Consider the following 15,800-nt stretch of genomic DNA (forward strand, 5'->3'; position numbering starts at 1 on the left):
TTTAAGATATAAATAAACTAAAAAAAAATTAGACCAAACATGCATTTAATATATAAAATTTAAAATATTATATGATCATAAATTCAATTACGCAGTTGGAGGAGAGATCCCCAAAGGATTAAAAATGTCACAAACAAGTTATTTCACACACTAACATACTCTTTCGTCTGTGTAGTCTGTCATTACAGCCAACTTTGAGTAAACGGGACACAAGCCACATTTCTTTAAACTTCGGGTAGATATGATAGTGCTTTAAAAATATCTTGAAATTTTAAATACCAATACATAAGCAAATCACGAGTGCCTAGCCTTTAATATATATGATAGTGCTTTAAGATATTTTAAAATTTTATTTAAACTCGTGACAAGTTATTAGTTTATTATTCGAATCTTATTCAAATTTGACTATAGCATACCTTAAGCTTATTTAATCAAATCTAATAATTTAAAGTATCCGCTTACAAGATAGGAAAGGTGCCTAACTCTTGCAAACTCTTTTCTAATTTCTTATTGATCTTAATTGTCCAACCTTGTAAAGGTGAATTTTGACAACAGTTATTTAATAACTGACAAAATAGTAAACATATCTGAAACGTGATTCTGCAAAAACATTCCACCAGCACACGTTTTTACTTGCCAACTTGCAATAATATAGTTTCTGGATTAAACATTTTTTTAAAGCATAAGCAATAAGATTAATGGGATTTGTGTTTCATGGCATTAGGCCAAGACAATAACCAATTTAACATCATTATTTGTATTGAGAAAGGTGTTGGAAAATTGAATGTCAGGATCCACAGCAGACATTTTGGACTTCTTTGTTATGCTCCAACTTAAGTTGATGCTGGTCGGATTCACAACTCACCATTGCAGAACATTCCAAGCAATCAAACCTACCGACCTCCCAGGCGACCATGAATGGGGAAGGTGTTTAGGGTGGATGGAATGCCTTGACAAGGCACCATCCAAGAAGATACAGATACACAAATACCAGGAGTGTGACAATATAAGGGAAGTAAAGGTTGAACCTTTGCCAGAAATTTCTATTTCAATGTCCAAGTAACATCTATACAAAAGCAATGCATTAAAATTTATTTAAAAATCTGAGAAAAGTTTACAACTCATCGACCTCCTGAGAGCAGAGACTCTGCAACGGATGATGACTGGGAGAATCCCTTGTAAATAGAAGATGTATATGACATGGCAAAATCATCAAAGCCTTCTCGATGGGCAAATGCTAGGCCGCCGGAAGAGAGAGTAAGTGATGATATTTCCGGCAGAGGAATGTCTCCTTCTAAAAACTGGACACATTGGCGCATGGTTGGCCTTGCTTCAGGTTCTGAGTGGGAGCAGAGCAACCCAAGTTTTAAGACCAACTCGACTTCCTCTGCTACATATTCTGTACCCAGCTTAGGATCCTTTGCCTCAAGAATATCACCTTTGTACCAACATGAATACACCCAGTCAATCAAAATTACATCTTCTGCTGGAGATTGTGCCTGTATTGGCCTTCTTCCACAGGCAACTTCAAGCAAAAATGCCCCGAAAGCAAACACATCGGTGAGTGGTGTGGCTTTCCCAGTTCTAGTATGCTCTGGAGCCAGATAACCAAGAGTTCCCACAATATGAGTCGTTTGTGGATCTTTACCATGATCATATAATCTTGCAAGGCCAAAATCTCCCAATCTTCCGTTCAATTCTCCATCTAACAAAACATTACTAGCCTTAACATCTCTGTGAATCACCACCTGGTCCCATTCTTCATGTAAATAAAACAATCCTGATGCTACACCTTTGATAACTCTGAATCTTTGTCTCCAATTAAGGGTGACGTTTGGCTGGTCATACAAGTACTTATCTAGACTTCCATTAGGCATGTAGTCATAGACCAAAAGCAGCTCACCTTTACGCCGGCAATAGCCCAAGAGCTGAACTAAATTCCGGTGCCGGAGACGACCGATACTTACAATTTCTGCTACAAATTCCTTCATCCCTTGCCTTGATTCATGTGAGACTCTTTTCACTGCAATCTCAAGTTTACTGGTCGGTAAAACTCCTCTATAAACCTTTCCAAATCCGCCAGCACCCAGTAGCTCCTTGTCTTTGAATCCTTTTGTTGCAACATACAGATCTTTGTACTTGAATCTATGAGGCCCATACTCAAGCTCCCAATCTTCAACAACTTCAGCAAACTTCCTTTTCCTTCTTATGAAATAAGCTACACCGGAAACTGCTGCCAGAACCAAACTCACTAAAATCAAAGGTAACCCAATTGTCAAAAATCTTGATCTTTTCTTTCGTCCTAACCGAGGAAGCTTGGGAAGTTGAGACAGGGTAAGCTCCTGCGCCTGACCATTAATACTAAAACTCCAACCCAAAACATAATGCGATGTCAGAACAGAACCAGTTGACGATGAAAAACCAACATACATCTCATTGTTAAGAATTGAAGAAAGATCACGAGACAAAGACAAAAGTGGAGTCTTGGGTTTAGGAACATTAATTGGAGCCAAAGTAACGTCCATTCTCTTCTCTAAACCATGATATTCAACCCAAACTTGCATCCGTTGCCCACTGATCAGAGTCAGGTTTCTAAACTGACGGGTGCCATCCTCATAATATCCAGCTGGAAAAGATTTATCAGACTTCAACCCATTAATATCAATCCCAACGTGATTGTCATTGATGTCAGCAAACTCGTTACTTTGTATCGTATCGAGTTCTACAGCAACAACATGATTCGTAGCATTACCATTGTTGGACTCGTTGAAGAGTCCGAGAAACTGGCTCGGAAGAGCTCCGGGGAGGCCCCTGGTGGGTGCAATCACGAAAGCGATTCCGTGACCACTGAGATTCGGATATTCAGGGATGATAGCGAAGACAAAGGTCGTGGAGAAGGTAAAAACTGAACCGTTCGTTGAGTTCTTGAAGTTTACAGGGTTAGGGTAGAAAGCATGACCTTTTTGTTGCCTGGTTTCATTGGTGAGCTTTAGGAGTCCATTGGAAGTGAACTCCGCGATGCCATCAAGGCTTAGATTTGAGGACCGGAAGCCATTGGAGATTAAATTAACATCGCCGGCGGCTGCGAAGCTTATCAGAAGGGCTAGCAGAACTGCAAATCTGAAACACATGGCCACAGTCTGCTAGCTTACCGTCTTCTTCTCTTCGTCCTTGGTTTCTTCCCTTTTATATTCTCGTTCAACAGTACTTCAGATCAGTGCGAGAGTTCATAGAATCTCCCAATCATCAACCGTTCAATAACTTGACCCCTTCGTTTGATAAATGTAGCTAAGTCGAGTAAAGTCCCCATAGCAAAAAAATTTTTTAAAATAAAATAAACTAAAATTCAATTGGTTATTATGAAACTTGGGGCTGAAGTTTTAATTTTGAAGATGTAATTGAACTTATCTGATTGAGTTCAATTAGCCAAAATCAAATGCTAGTTTTAATTAACATTTGAACAGGAATATTTGTTTATTTATACATAATTATAAAAGAATATATTATAAATACATTAAACGGTAAAAACTCAATTAAGCTCATCAACCATTTGATTCGAGTATTAAAATATTCAAATTGTAATTTGATAATTATTAATACATTATTTTAAAAAATTCTAATGATATGAAAATTAGAGATATCAGTTGAAGCTTGATTGAATTCAATAAATTCAAATCGATTATTGTGGTTTCAATATTAATTGATTATGAAAATGATCTATTTCGATTATTTCAGTCAACTTTTTTATCTAAAATTTATAAGTGAATCTCGAAAAGTTAATTATTATTAATATATTTTACATATAAATATCATTAATTATTTAAAAAAATAATTTAAACATGTATTGAATTCAAATCATAATGATTGATGAAATAAATTGATTTAGATTATGATTTGAATTTTTTTATCATATTTCGATCCATTTGAATTAATTTAATTTTCCAACATTTAATACCAAACTAATCAAATGCTTATGTTCATTCCCATTCTAATAAAAAAAAGTTCTTACCCCCTGGATCGACATAAATTTGACAGCAGCCGCCATTGCAGAGCTTGATCCTTCAGGCCTTTAGGTGGGAAGTTGCTGTCGAACAGAGACAAGGAGTGGGGACAGGAGCAGCGTGTTCGACCTCACCCCCACTGGCAAGTGCGCCACGTGCAACAAAGTACACCACGGTGGCTTCCAAGACAGGGGCTTTGGTCAACCCCGTACAAAGCCACATGGTCCAGGCTCGTTTGCTTCCCTTAACCAATTGTTAAACAAAAATTATTATTTATTATTATTTAAATTTGATAGCATCCTTGCCATCGGAAGAAAAAGGTTGTTCGTTGCAAATATATATTAAATAAAAAGAAAATCCAAACTTGGAAGAGCCAACCAAATCACTAGAACTTATTTAAAACTATATATTTTTTTCTTTTGCATAAGGTATGGCAGATATAAATAAGTTATATGACAAAACCTTTATTAATGAATAACTTACTTTGATTTTTTTCAATTAATATTTTGTAGATTTTTTTCTCAATTAATATTTTGTAATTAACTTCTGTTTTTATAGGATTTATGTTGTTAATTTTGATAAATAAAATTATAAAAATATCTTTAAAAATGAATAATGGACTAATTTTGATTAATGAAAAACCACATTTGTTGAGAAAAAAATTGAAATAGTTATATTTTAATAGTTTTATTAAGTAAAACTAATAGCTTAATAACTCTCTATAAGTACAAAAATTATTCACAAAATGTTAATTGAGAAAACAAATATAAAATATCACGCAAAAAAAGTTAAAATTATAAAAATGAAAGTAAATTTTATTTTTATTTTTATTTTTTAAAAGAAATTATGGATGTAAACCTAAACACATACTTTTAAAAGGTATGGCAAAATAACCTTTATTAATTATTTTAAGTTATTAAGAGGGGTTAGTAAAAGAAACATATCTCTATCATATTTATATTGTTTTTTTATACATTGGAAGAAGTTTAAAATAGACGAAATCATTGACCCTTAAAACTTAATCTCAACAACCATTAAACGAAAAACTTTCCTTTCTTTCTTAGTTTATTACTTAATTTCATATTAATTTTGGGTCAATAACGTTTTTTGTTAAACGTTATTCTACTTAGTAACTTATTTTCCTCATATTTTGAGCTAATTTTATATAACGTTAACTCACTACTCTGTCTATAAACAAAACCTACCTACCTCAGTCACAAACACACAAATACTCTCATCTCTTCTGAAAATTCCTCTAAGCTTCTTTGCTAGGTTTTATTTTTCTTGTAAAATCTTTTTGTTCTTTCAGCTATCTCTTATGAGTTTGTGTAAATTATAAGAAAGAGTCTGTTAAATCTTGAAGAATAACTGTTACTGTTCTTTTGCACTGAGTTTTATATTTCGAAAAGATGAAAATTATCTTTAAAAATAGCGATACCATGCCTCAGATTTTTTACTATTTTACTTACTTTGTTAAATTTTCAATTCTTTCACAATTTATTTATAACAGAAGATGTAATTGAACTTATTTGATTGAGTTCAATCAGCCAATATCAAATGCTAGTTTTAATTAACATTTTAACATGAATATTTGTTTATTTATACATAATTATAAAAAAATTATTATAAAACATTAAACAGTAAAAACTTAATTAACCTCGTCAACCATTTAATTCAAGAATTTGATAATTATTAGTATATTATTTAAAAAATTTTTAATGATATGAAAATTAAGAATGTCAATTGAAATTAATTATATTCGAATCAAATTTTTGGTTTTCGATATTAATTGATTACGAGAGATGGTCTATTTTAACTATTTCAATAGACTTTTTTTTTATCTAAAATTTATAAGTGAATTTAAAAAAAAATTATTAATATATTTTTACATATTAATATCATTAATTATATTAAAATGATTGATGAGAGAAATCGATTTCCATTATGATTTGATTTTTAATCATATTTCGATTAATTTGAATTAATTTAATTTTCCAACTTTTAATACCAAACTAATCAAATGCTTATTTTCATTCCCATCCAAGTTCTTACCCCTTGGATTGGCATCAATTTGACAGCAGCCGCCATTGCAGAGCTTGATCCTTTGTGTTTTTACGTGTGAAGTTGCTGTCAAACAGAGCCAAGGTGTTCGACACCACCCCTACTGACATGGGCGCCACGTGCAATCAAAGTGCACCACGGGAGCTTCCAAGACAAGGGCTTTGGTCACCCCTTCCCTTAACTAATTATTAAATAAAAATTATTATTATTATTATTTAAATGATATTTAAGGTGATTAAAGATTGTAGATTCTATAGAATCCGTATCAGGATAGCATCCTTGCAATAGAAAGGAAAAGGTTGTTCTTTGCAAATATTAAATAAAAAGAAAGTCCAAACTTGGAAGAGCCAACCAAATCACTTGAACTTATTTAAAACTTTAATTTCTTTTTCTTTTGAATTAGCTGTGGAAGATATAAACAAGTTATATTACAAAACCTACATTTTGTAATTAACTTCTGTTTTTGTAGGATTTATGTTGTTAATTTTGATCAGTAAAATACTAATTTTGAATTGGGTATTGGGGTGTGTGGTGGTAGCACCCATCTTTGTTTTACCTCTATGATTATCTAATGTATAGTCTTTGCCTTGAATTATATTGTGAGCTCTCCATTTTTAGGTGCATGGTCACTACTGTTGATATATTGTGTTGCAGCATTTCTTGTATGTTTACTATCAGTCATAGATGGTTATTTGGTCTATGTTTTCACTGTACTTCAGTGATTTTAATCAATGAAAAATCACTTTAATTGAAAGAAAAATAAATTTTGAATTGGGTATATTTTAATAGTTTTATTAAGTAAATCTAATAGTTTAATAACTCTCCATAAGTACAAAAATTATTCACAAAATGTTAATTCAGAAAACAAATATTGATTGAGAAAAAAATATAAAATATAATGTAAAAAAGTTAAAATTAAAAAAAATAAAAGTAAAATTTATTTTTTTTAAAAAAAAAATGTATGGATGTAAACCTAAACACATACTTTTAAAAGGTACGGCAAAATAACCTTTATTAATTATTTTAGGTTATTAGGAGGGGATAATAAAAGAAACATATCTCTAACATATTTATTTTGTTATTTTTTTTATACATTTGAAGAAGTTTAAAACAGAAGAAATCATTGACCCTTAAAACTTAATCTCAACAACCATTAAACAAAAAACTTTGCTTTTTTTTCTGAGTTTATTACTTAATTTCAAACTAATTTTGGGTCAATAAAAAAAACCTATTCAATTCAAACTAATATAATAATCCAACAAGTTGCTGGAGCTGTCCATATCCAGCAAGTTCCTTTTTGATTAAGCTGATTAGTTGTTTAGAACGTGGAGAATCCATATCCAAGGAAGCATTTAATCATGGAGCAACCCTGCAATTCTTGAGTTTTATGAACATTGTTTAGGCTGATTATTCAAGTTTCAATATTGCTATTCTTTCTCCTTAAATCAATGGGAGAATATCCATTGGGATGTTTATTTGGCATCATCTTTTATTTTGGGAGTTCTTACATATCTTCTCTTCCACTCAACTTTGATTTGATTTGGAAAATAAAGGATTTTGATTATTTTTCTTCCTTTTGGATGCATTCAAACATTGAAGAAGATTCCATGTACCATTCATGAAATGCAAGAGCACTTTGACCTCATTCAGTACTTTTCAACACTATCAGTCGTGGGAGAGAAATCTTCTATCCCAAGAGGGGTCTCTTTTCATAATTTTACGTTATATTTTTAATTTTATTCTATAAATTAAAAACTCCAATCACGTTTCATATAGTTAAATGATTTTAGATAGTAATTCTAGGTTAATGAAGTCTTTTTGTGGCAAGTTGTTAGAACCTGACCACATTTCTAATCTAGTCCGTGCTTTTCTGCCTCTATCTTGAACTAATCTAATCTGGCAAGTTCCTGGAAAACTTCACTTCCACTATTTGGTCTTTGATAGTTTAACTATATTATAGTAACCATTTGCATTTTCAAAAGGGGACAGAGAAGAAAAGCTCTGTTTATTAATTAAAAAACAAAAGAAACATTCTTGCTATGCTTAGCTGTATAGATTATCATAATGTAAAAGTATATTTCACTTTTCCTTTGCCTCTCAGTGTTTGATGAAGAGAGAATTTGATGCAAAAGCTTACTTTCCCTCCCATTTTCTTGTGTCGACTGAAGGGGAACATGGGCGTGATTGGCTGATTCTGTTTATGAATCCTGATCTCTTTGGCCGACTTTCTGGTTTATGAATTCTGCCTGATTCTTTTTGCTTTTGGGAAATGGGCCTGATTCAAAGATGGAATTAAGTTCCATAATTCAATAAACATATGTAGAGTTAATGTGTAAGCTTGCTGCAAGAGGCCACTGGCGGGTGCAATCACGAAAGCGATTCCTTGACCGTTGAGTTTCAGATATTCAGAGATGGTAGCGAGGACAAAGGTCGTGGAGAAGGAAAAAACCGAACCGTTTGTTGAGTTCTTGAAGTTTACAGGGCGAGGGTAGAAAGCATGACCTTTTTTCTGCTTGGTTTCATTGGTGAGCTTTAGGGTCCATTGGAAGTGAACTCCGCAATGCCATCAAGGCTTAGATTTGAGGACCGGAAGCCATTATAGATGAAATCAACGTCGTCGGCGGCCGCTAAACTTATCAGAAAAGTTAGCAGAATTGCGAATCTGAAATACATGGCCAAAAATCTGCTAGCTTGCCCTGTTCTCCTACTCTTCGTGTTTTGTTTTCTTGGCATTTATATTCTCGATCAATAGTGCTTGAGATCAGTAGGAAAGTTCATGAGTCTCTCACCCATCAGCCGTTCAATAACTTGACCCTTTGGTTTGAAACAAGTAGCTAAGTTGAAAGTTGATTAAAGTCACCATTGTAAGAATAAAAAAAATAATTTGTGGCCGAAAATTCAGTTTAGTCCAAAATCAATTGCAAGTTTAAATTAAAATTTTAACATGACTATTTTTTATTTATACATAATAAAAAATTATTATAAATATATAAATCAATAAATCTGCATTAAGCTCATAAACAGAGACGGAGGGAGAGGGGTAAAAAAAATTTCATAAATCTATATATTTTTTGTTTCATTTTTTAAAAAAATTGAATAATTTTGTCCCCTTAAATATTATATTTTTCATTTTTGTCTCTTTAAACCTAAAATCTTGATTCCATCACGTCTCGTAAACCATTTGATTAAAGAATTAATATACTCAAATTATAATTAGATAACCAATAGTATATGATTTTTTAAAAAGTTCCAATGATATAGAAATTATGGGTAAGTATTAATTGGTTTAAATCGATGTAATCAATTGAATTCAATTAATTCAAATTTAGTTTTTTTTTTTTAAATTATTGATTATGAAGTACAATTTATTTGATTATTTTGATAAAATTTCGATATTCAAAATTTATAAATGAATTGATCAAAAATTAATTATTATTACTATATTTTTAAATATATTATATATAAATAATTATTAATAATTTTAAAATACCTCTCAAAAATATATTTTTAATATAAAAATATTATTTATTATTTCTATTTAAATAACAATATATATATATCACTTGAAAACTTGAGGCACAAGCAACCATAATATAAATTATAAAATTTGAAATATTTTTGTAATTTTAAATGAATTTTTGAGGTGATTAAAAATTATAGATTCTATAGAATCCGTAACAGAATACCACCCTTACCATTGAAAGGAAAAGATTTTTCTTTGCAAAAATAGAATAAAACGAAAGTAAAAGACTGTCCAAACTTGGAAGAGCATATCAATCACTTGAACTTATTTAAAATTTAAATCTTTTTCCCTTTTGTTTCAAACTTAAAATTTTATTAAACATTGACTAAAAAATAATCATATAAAGTTACAAATTTAAATATTTCAAATTTTATACATATAATAATAAAAAATTAAAATTTTTTAAAAGTGACGACTTTCACCACTTGTCACCATCTTAATTCTATTATTGCCTTTTACATTATGTATGACAGATATAAATAACTTTATTGATGGATAGCTTATTTTGAGTTTTTTTCAACTTTGTAGGAGGTTTATGTTTTCCTTCTAAATTTTATATTATAAATGTATAATATTTATTGTTTTTGTGAGTTCTATTAATATTTGTTATGATTTTCGCTTTTTTCACTTACTATAATGTTGTTTCTTTTTATACAATTAGCATCTTATGAGAATCTTTTTTCTCAATTAGTATCTTATGGATAAGTTTTATTTTTCTAAGAAATTAAATTGTTAATTTTTAAATATTAAAATTATAAAATATTTTTAAATGTGAATAATTAAGTTAACTTTAAATTAAGAATATGTTTAGTTTGTGAAACGGAATAGAATGAAAATGGAATAATCATTCATACTAATTTTGGGTCAATAAGAAAACCCTATTCAAGCTAATATAATCCAACAAGTTGCTGGAAATGTCCATATCCAAAAGCAATCCCAGCTTTTCTGCATCCCCTAGTTCCTTGTTGTTCAATCTGTCAAGCTGATTATTTAGTAATATAATATAATATATGAGTTTTTTTTTTTATAATTTAAAACATTTAATATTTACTTATTATTCTGAATTTTCCAGAAAAAAAAGTAATAAAAAATTTACTATTAGAAGAAGAATTCTTACGTAGCTGATTTGAGAAAGGTTTTTTTTTTTTCTTTTTGAGGAAACGTTAAAATTAGTCAAATAAATTCTAGGCTTTGAAATTATGTTTCATTTTATTTTTGCCATCTCTTTCTCATTAAATCAATGGGAGAATATCCATGGGATATTTATTTGGCATTATTAATTGATTTTGAAAATTCTTACCTATAGTCTCTTTCAATCAAATTTGATTTGATTTGGGGAATAAAGGATTTTAATTTTTTTTTTTCCTTTTGGGTGCATTCAAACAGAGAAGAAGATTCAACCTAACATCCATCAAATGAAAAATGCACTCAGGTGTTATTCAATATTTTTCCACATTATCTTTCATGAATAGAACCCTTCTACTTCAAATTGACAATTTCTTTTGACAATTTTGTGTTATATTTTCAATTTTGTACTATCAATCAATAACTCTAATTCTCACCCATATGCTTAAATAATTGTAGATACTAATTCCAAGGCAATGGAGTCTTTTTGGGTAAGTCATTGGAGCCTGTCCACATATCTAATCTAGCTCATGCTTTTCTGCCTCTGTACTTTCTCGAACTAATCTAATCTGGCAAGTTCCTAGAAAACTTCACTTCCACTGTTTGGTCTTTGATAGTTTAACTACATTTTCAGTTGTCTAATTAAGTTTAGTTACAGAGTAATCATTTTCATGTTCAAAAGGGGACAGAGAAGAAAAGCTCTGTTTACTATTTAAAAAACTAAAGAAACATTCTTGCTATGCTTATCTATAGATTATTATCATATTGTAAAAGAATGTTTCACTTTTCCTTAGCCTCTCAATGTTTGATGAGTAGAGAACTTGACCCAAAGGCCTTCTTGTCTTCTCATTTTCTTGTCTAGACTGCTGGGGAACATGGGCCTGATTCTGTTTATGAATCTTGATCTCTTAGGCTTACTGTCTGGTTTATGAATTCTGCCGGATTCTATTTTCTTTTGGAAAATGGGCCTGATTCAAAGATGGAATTAAGTTCTATAATTCAATAAACATATGAAGCGTTCATGTGCACGCTTGCTGCAATGTACAACCTTATCTTTTTCATGCATTAAAAAGACAGAAGAAACAGTTTAATTAATATGTAAAGCCGATAGTGAAATCAATGCAAAGAGTTTTTCAACAGGCAAATCATGCATTGTTGACTACTTGCCTGTATCAGTTATATAGCCATGCAATTTTAACGACCTGCAAATAGGAATGATTCAGTGACTGCCATTGTTGCTACAGAATCCTTTGTCCAAGTTAAAGAATAATCACGGGACTGTTCCAGGAGCTCCTGCGTATGAAGAATTTTATCCAAATCTTCAGGCAGTGAAGCTTGGCCATTCAGATATGAGATAACTTGTGACATTCTTGGCCTATATGCTGCAATAGTATGTGAGCATAACAGTGGGAGCTTTAATACTAGATCAATCTCTTCAGCCGCAAAATCCTTGTTAAGTTCGGGGTCCGCTGTTTTCAATATATCCCCTTCATTCCAGCAATTGAACACCCAATCCACAAGATGCACCTCTTCAGCTGATGCTCGTGGCATGAGCGGCCTTCTACCACAAACAACCTCCAGGCAAAATGCCCCAAATGCATAAACATCAGTGCTTGTATTTGCCCTGCCAGTTTTAGCAAGCTCTGGTGCTATGTAGCCATAGGTGCCAGCTAGATGAATTGTTTCCTGTGCATGTTTACTACATCTTGCAAGCCCAAAATCACCTAATTTTCCATTAAGGTCATCATCTAATAACACATTGCTGGCCTTGATATCTCTGTGAATGATGACTTCCAACCATTCTTCATGCAGGTAGGCAACTGCAGAAGCTACATCTTTGATTATTTTAAATCTTTGGCTCCAATTAAGAGTTACCTCTGGCTTGTTGTGTAGGTACTTGTCAAGACTGCCATTAGGCATATAATCATAGACCAAAAGGAGCTCATCTTTACCTCGACAATAACCAACGAGTCGCACTAAATTGGGATGTCGCAGCCTTCCAATTGTGCCGATCTCTGCAAGAAACTCTTTCATTCTTTGTTGAGATTTGTCAAAAATTCTCTTCACTGCAATTTGGACTTTTGATGCAGGTAATTCTCCTCTATAAACCTGACCACAACCGCCTCGTCCAAGAAGCTCCTTTTCATTGAAGCCTCCAGTCGCTGCAAATAGATCCCTGTAAGGAAACCTATGAGGTCCGAACTGAACCTCCCAATCTTCAAGTATCTCAGTGAATCTGTCTTTCTTTCTTGACAAGAAAAAAATAGCAGAGAACACAACTGCCAACAAAAGTACTCCAACTACTGGCACCGCAACTGCCACTATTATTTCTTTCTTCCTGGATTTTTTCTTTCTTGATCTAGTTACAGATGGTAGTTTGTCCAGGTCAAGATCCTTAGCTACTCCATCCATCTGGAAGCTCCAGCCAGAAATATATGTAGATGCCACCTGCAAACCCGTGGCCGAAGAGAAACCAATGTACATTTGTTCTAAAATGATTGGTGATAAATCGATGTCCATGGACAGTAGAGGGACTTTTGGCTTACTCCTGCGGATTACTGGAGACAAAGTGACGTTCAGTTGATGCTTTGTACCGTCATATTCCACCCAAACCTGCATCCTGTCCCCACATGAAAGATCAGCAGGCCTATATTTTCCAGTTTTGCTGTAAACAGAACCTGCAGAAACAGATTTAGCTGACTTCAAACTGTTAATATCAACACCAACATGGTTATCGTCGATATCTGCAAATTCCTGGTTTTGGAACGTGTCAAACTCGATGGCAACTATATGATTGGAAGATAACCCATCAGTTGAAAAGTTAAAAAGTCCCAGATGCTGGCCTGGAGCAACTTGGCCAAACTCCTTGGAAGGAGCAAGCACAAAGGTAATACCATGGCCTCTAGAGTTCTCAGGAACTATGACGAACACGAAAGTGGTGGAGAAAGAGAAGGCGTTAGCATTTGGTGAACTCTTGAACTTAAACGGGACAGAATAGAAAACGTGGCCAACCTGAAAAGTTGAACTGTCTGTGAGCCTGAAAAGACCATCAGTTCTCAATTCCGCTATACCACCAAGTTCTAAACTCTGTTCTTGGCCAGAAACCAACTGTAAACTGAATCCATTGAAGATGAAACCTTGATTGCTTGAGGTTGCCACTTTGATCCAAAGAAACAACAGCAAAAGTTTCTTAAAGAACATGGCTGGAGCCAGTATTGATGATGTTCTTTTCGTTGAACTGATAAACTGAAACTCATCTTACATTAATAGCTATGATAACTAACACCGGTGGCCTGACCCATGACTCTACCGGAACGAGAGTTGAGAACTGAGAGATTATCAGAGTAAACTGGACTCTAGGCCGACGTTTTGGACTAAATTTTTGTCTCTTTGCTGCATAATAGTCATTGAAGCATCCTAGTACATACATATTTTCTTTCTTGTCGTGTAATTTTCAATCTTGTTGACAAATTGAGTTAAACCCCATTGTAAGTGCAAAGAGATTGCAGTCAATTCATGTTGTTAATTTGATTTAAATGTTTCTAAGTGAAAAATGCCAACGTAATAGTACTATCATTTCCTCGATTGCCTCAAAAAAGGTAAAGAGGGTGGGATTTTCTTCAAAGTGGAATTTGAAAAAGCTTTTGATAGTGTGGATTGGTCCTTCCTTGAGTTTGTCATGGGGCAAATGGGGTTTGGTGATCAATGGAGGAAATGGATTATGTCTTGTATTACTTCGGCTACTGTTTCAGCCCTTATTAATGGATCTCCTTCTAGGAAAGTCAAAATGAAACGAGGTTTATGTCAAGGATGCCCGCTCTCACCATTCCTCTTTAATATCGTGGTGGAAGCCTTCAGTGCCCTCATGCATAAAGCTGTTGCTATTGGGCTATATAAAGGTGTGAAAGTTGGTACTAGTGGCCTCTTTATTTCTCACTTTCAATACGCTGATGATACCATGATTTGGAGTAAACCGAAGCTTGAAAGTGTGCTGAACATAAAAAGGGTCTTAAGGTGCTTTCAAGTTATCTCAGGCCTCAAGATTAACTTGCAAAAAAGTAGCCTTTATGGGATCAATGTGAGGGACAGGTTAGAGTCCTAGGCAAGTAGAATCCCCTGCTTAGTTGGATCATTGCCTTCCACTTGTTTAGGCCTCTCTTTAGGTGCAAGACACCACTCCGTAAGTATTTAGCGACCAGTGATTAACAAATTTGAGGCCAGACTTGCTGGATGGAAATCTAATATGCTTTTGATTGGAGGAAGGGTCACCTTCATTAAATCTGTTCTTGCTAGCCTTCCTATCTACTACATGTCTCTTTTTGAGCTTTCTATTGGGGTTAAACAGGAACTCGACAAAATACAGCGAAGGTTTCTGTGGGGAGGTTCTGAGGAGAGGAAACGTATCCATTGGGTGAGTTGGGATTCGGTATGCACCTTGAGAGACCCAGGGGGTCTTGGAATCATCGATCTCCGGCTTAAGAATCGAGCACTCTTAAATAAATGGATTGGGAAATATAGTGGTAATAGAGAGAGTTTGTGGTGTNCGACGCTCTTCCGATGGGGGGATAATATGAGTCTTTTACTTTTCGACCCAGGTGGTAGATACTTGTCTAACATCTAGAAAAGTATTACTAACCCTCTCACCCCTTTAGGGAGTTTCTCTTTTTTCTTATGTGCAGGTATCGGTTACTCAATCGGGAATGGTGTTAATATCTACTTTTGTGAAGATGAATGGATCGAGGGCATTATCTTTAAAGTAGCCTTTCCACGTATCTTTGCCCTTGCTGTTAACAAAATTGGCAAAGTGCATGAGTTCGGTTCTTGGGTTAATAGAAAGTGGTAGTGGCATGTTCAACTTCGCAGAAGTGTCTTTGATTAGAAGGCAGAGACTTGGGAACAATTCATGGGCCTTTTGAAGGATGTCCATCTTGACCTTGAGTCCAAAGACAAACTTATCTAGAAGCATACGCCAAGCGGGGAGTACTCTTCCAATTCTTTTTGTAAGTCGATTCTTAATAACGGTGACACTGACATGGACTTTTGGAAGAATGTGTGGGTTGGTTTGGCTCCACTGAAGGTCAAAATCCTCG

General features: G+C 33.4%; 2 protein-coding genes across 2 annotated transcripts; both read right to left on the bottom strand.

The window, feature by feature from the left end:
- LOC18597713 (L-type lectin-domain containing receptor kinase IV.1) lies at positions 1,008 to 3,266 on the bottom strand. Its single transcript, XM_007026891.2, has one exon. The coding sequence runs from the start codon at positions 3,129 to 3,131 to the stop codon at positions 1,122 to 1,124; it is 2,010 nt and encodes a 669-aa protein (XP_007026953.2). The 5' UTR covers positions 3,132 to 3,266; the 3' UTR covers positions 1,008 to 1,121.
- On the bottom strand, positions 11,776 to 14,087 carry LOC18597714 (L-type lectin-domain containing receptor kinase V.9). Its single transcript, XM_007026892.2, has one exon. The coding sequence runs from the start codon at positions 13,909 to 13,911 to the stop codon at positions 11,905 to 11,907; it is 2,007 nt and encodes a 668-aa protein (XP_007026954.2). The 5' UTR covers positions 13,912 to 14,087; the 3' UTR covers positions 11,776 to 11,904.

This window comes from Theobroma cacao, chromosome 5 (genome assembly GCF_000208745.1).
Source record: "Theobroma cacao cultivar B97-61/B2 chromosome 5, Criollo_cocoa_genome_V2, whole genome shotgun sequence".
NCBI lineage: Eukaryota > Viridiplantae > Streptophyta > Magnoliopsida > Malvales > Malvaceae > Theobroma > Theobroma cacao.

What these genes read in the sequence shown, in the direction of transcription:
- LOC18597713 (XM_007026891.2), bottom strand. Translation starts at nt 3,131, where the DNA reads ATGTGTTTCAGATTTGCAGTTCTGCTAGCCCTTCTGATAAGCTTCGCA.
- LOC18597714 (XM_007026892.2), bottom strand. Translation starts at nt 13,911, where the DNA reads ATGTTCTTTAAGAAACTTTTGCTGTTGTTTCTTTGGATCAAAGTGGCA.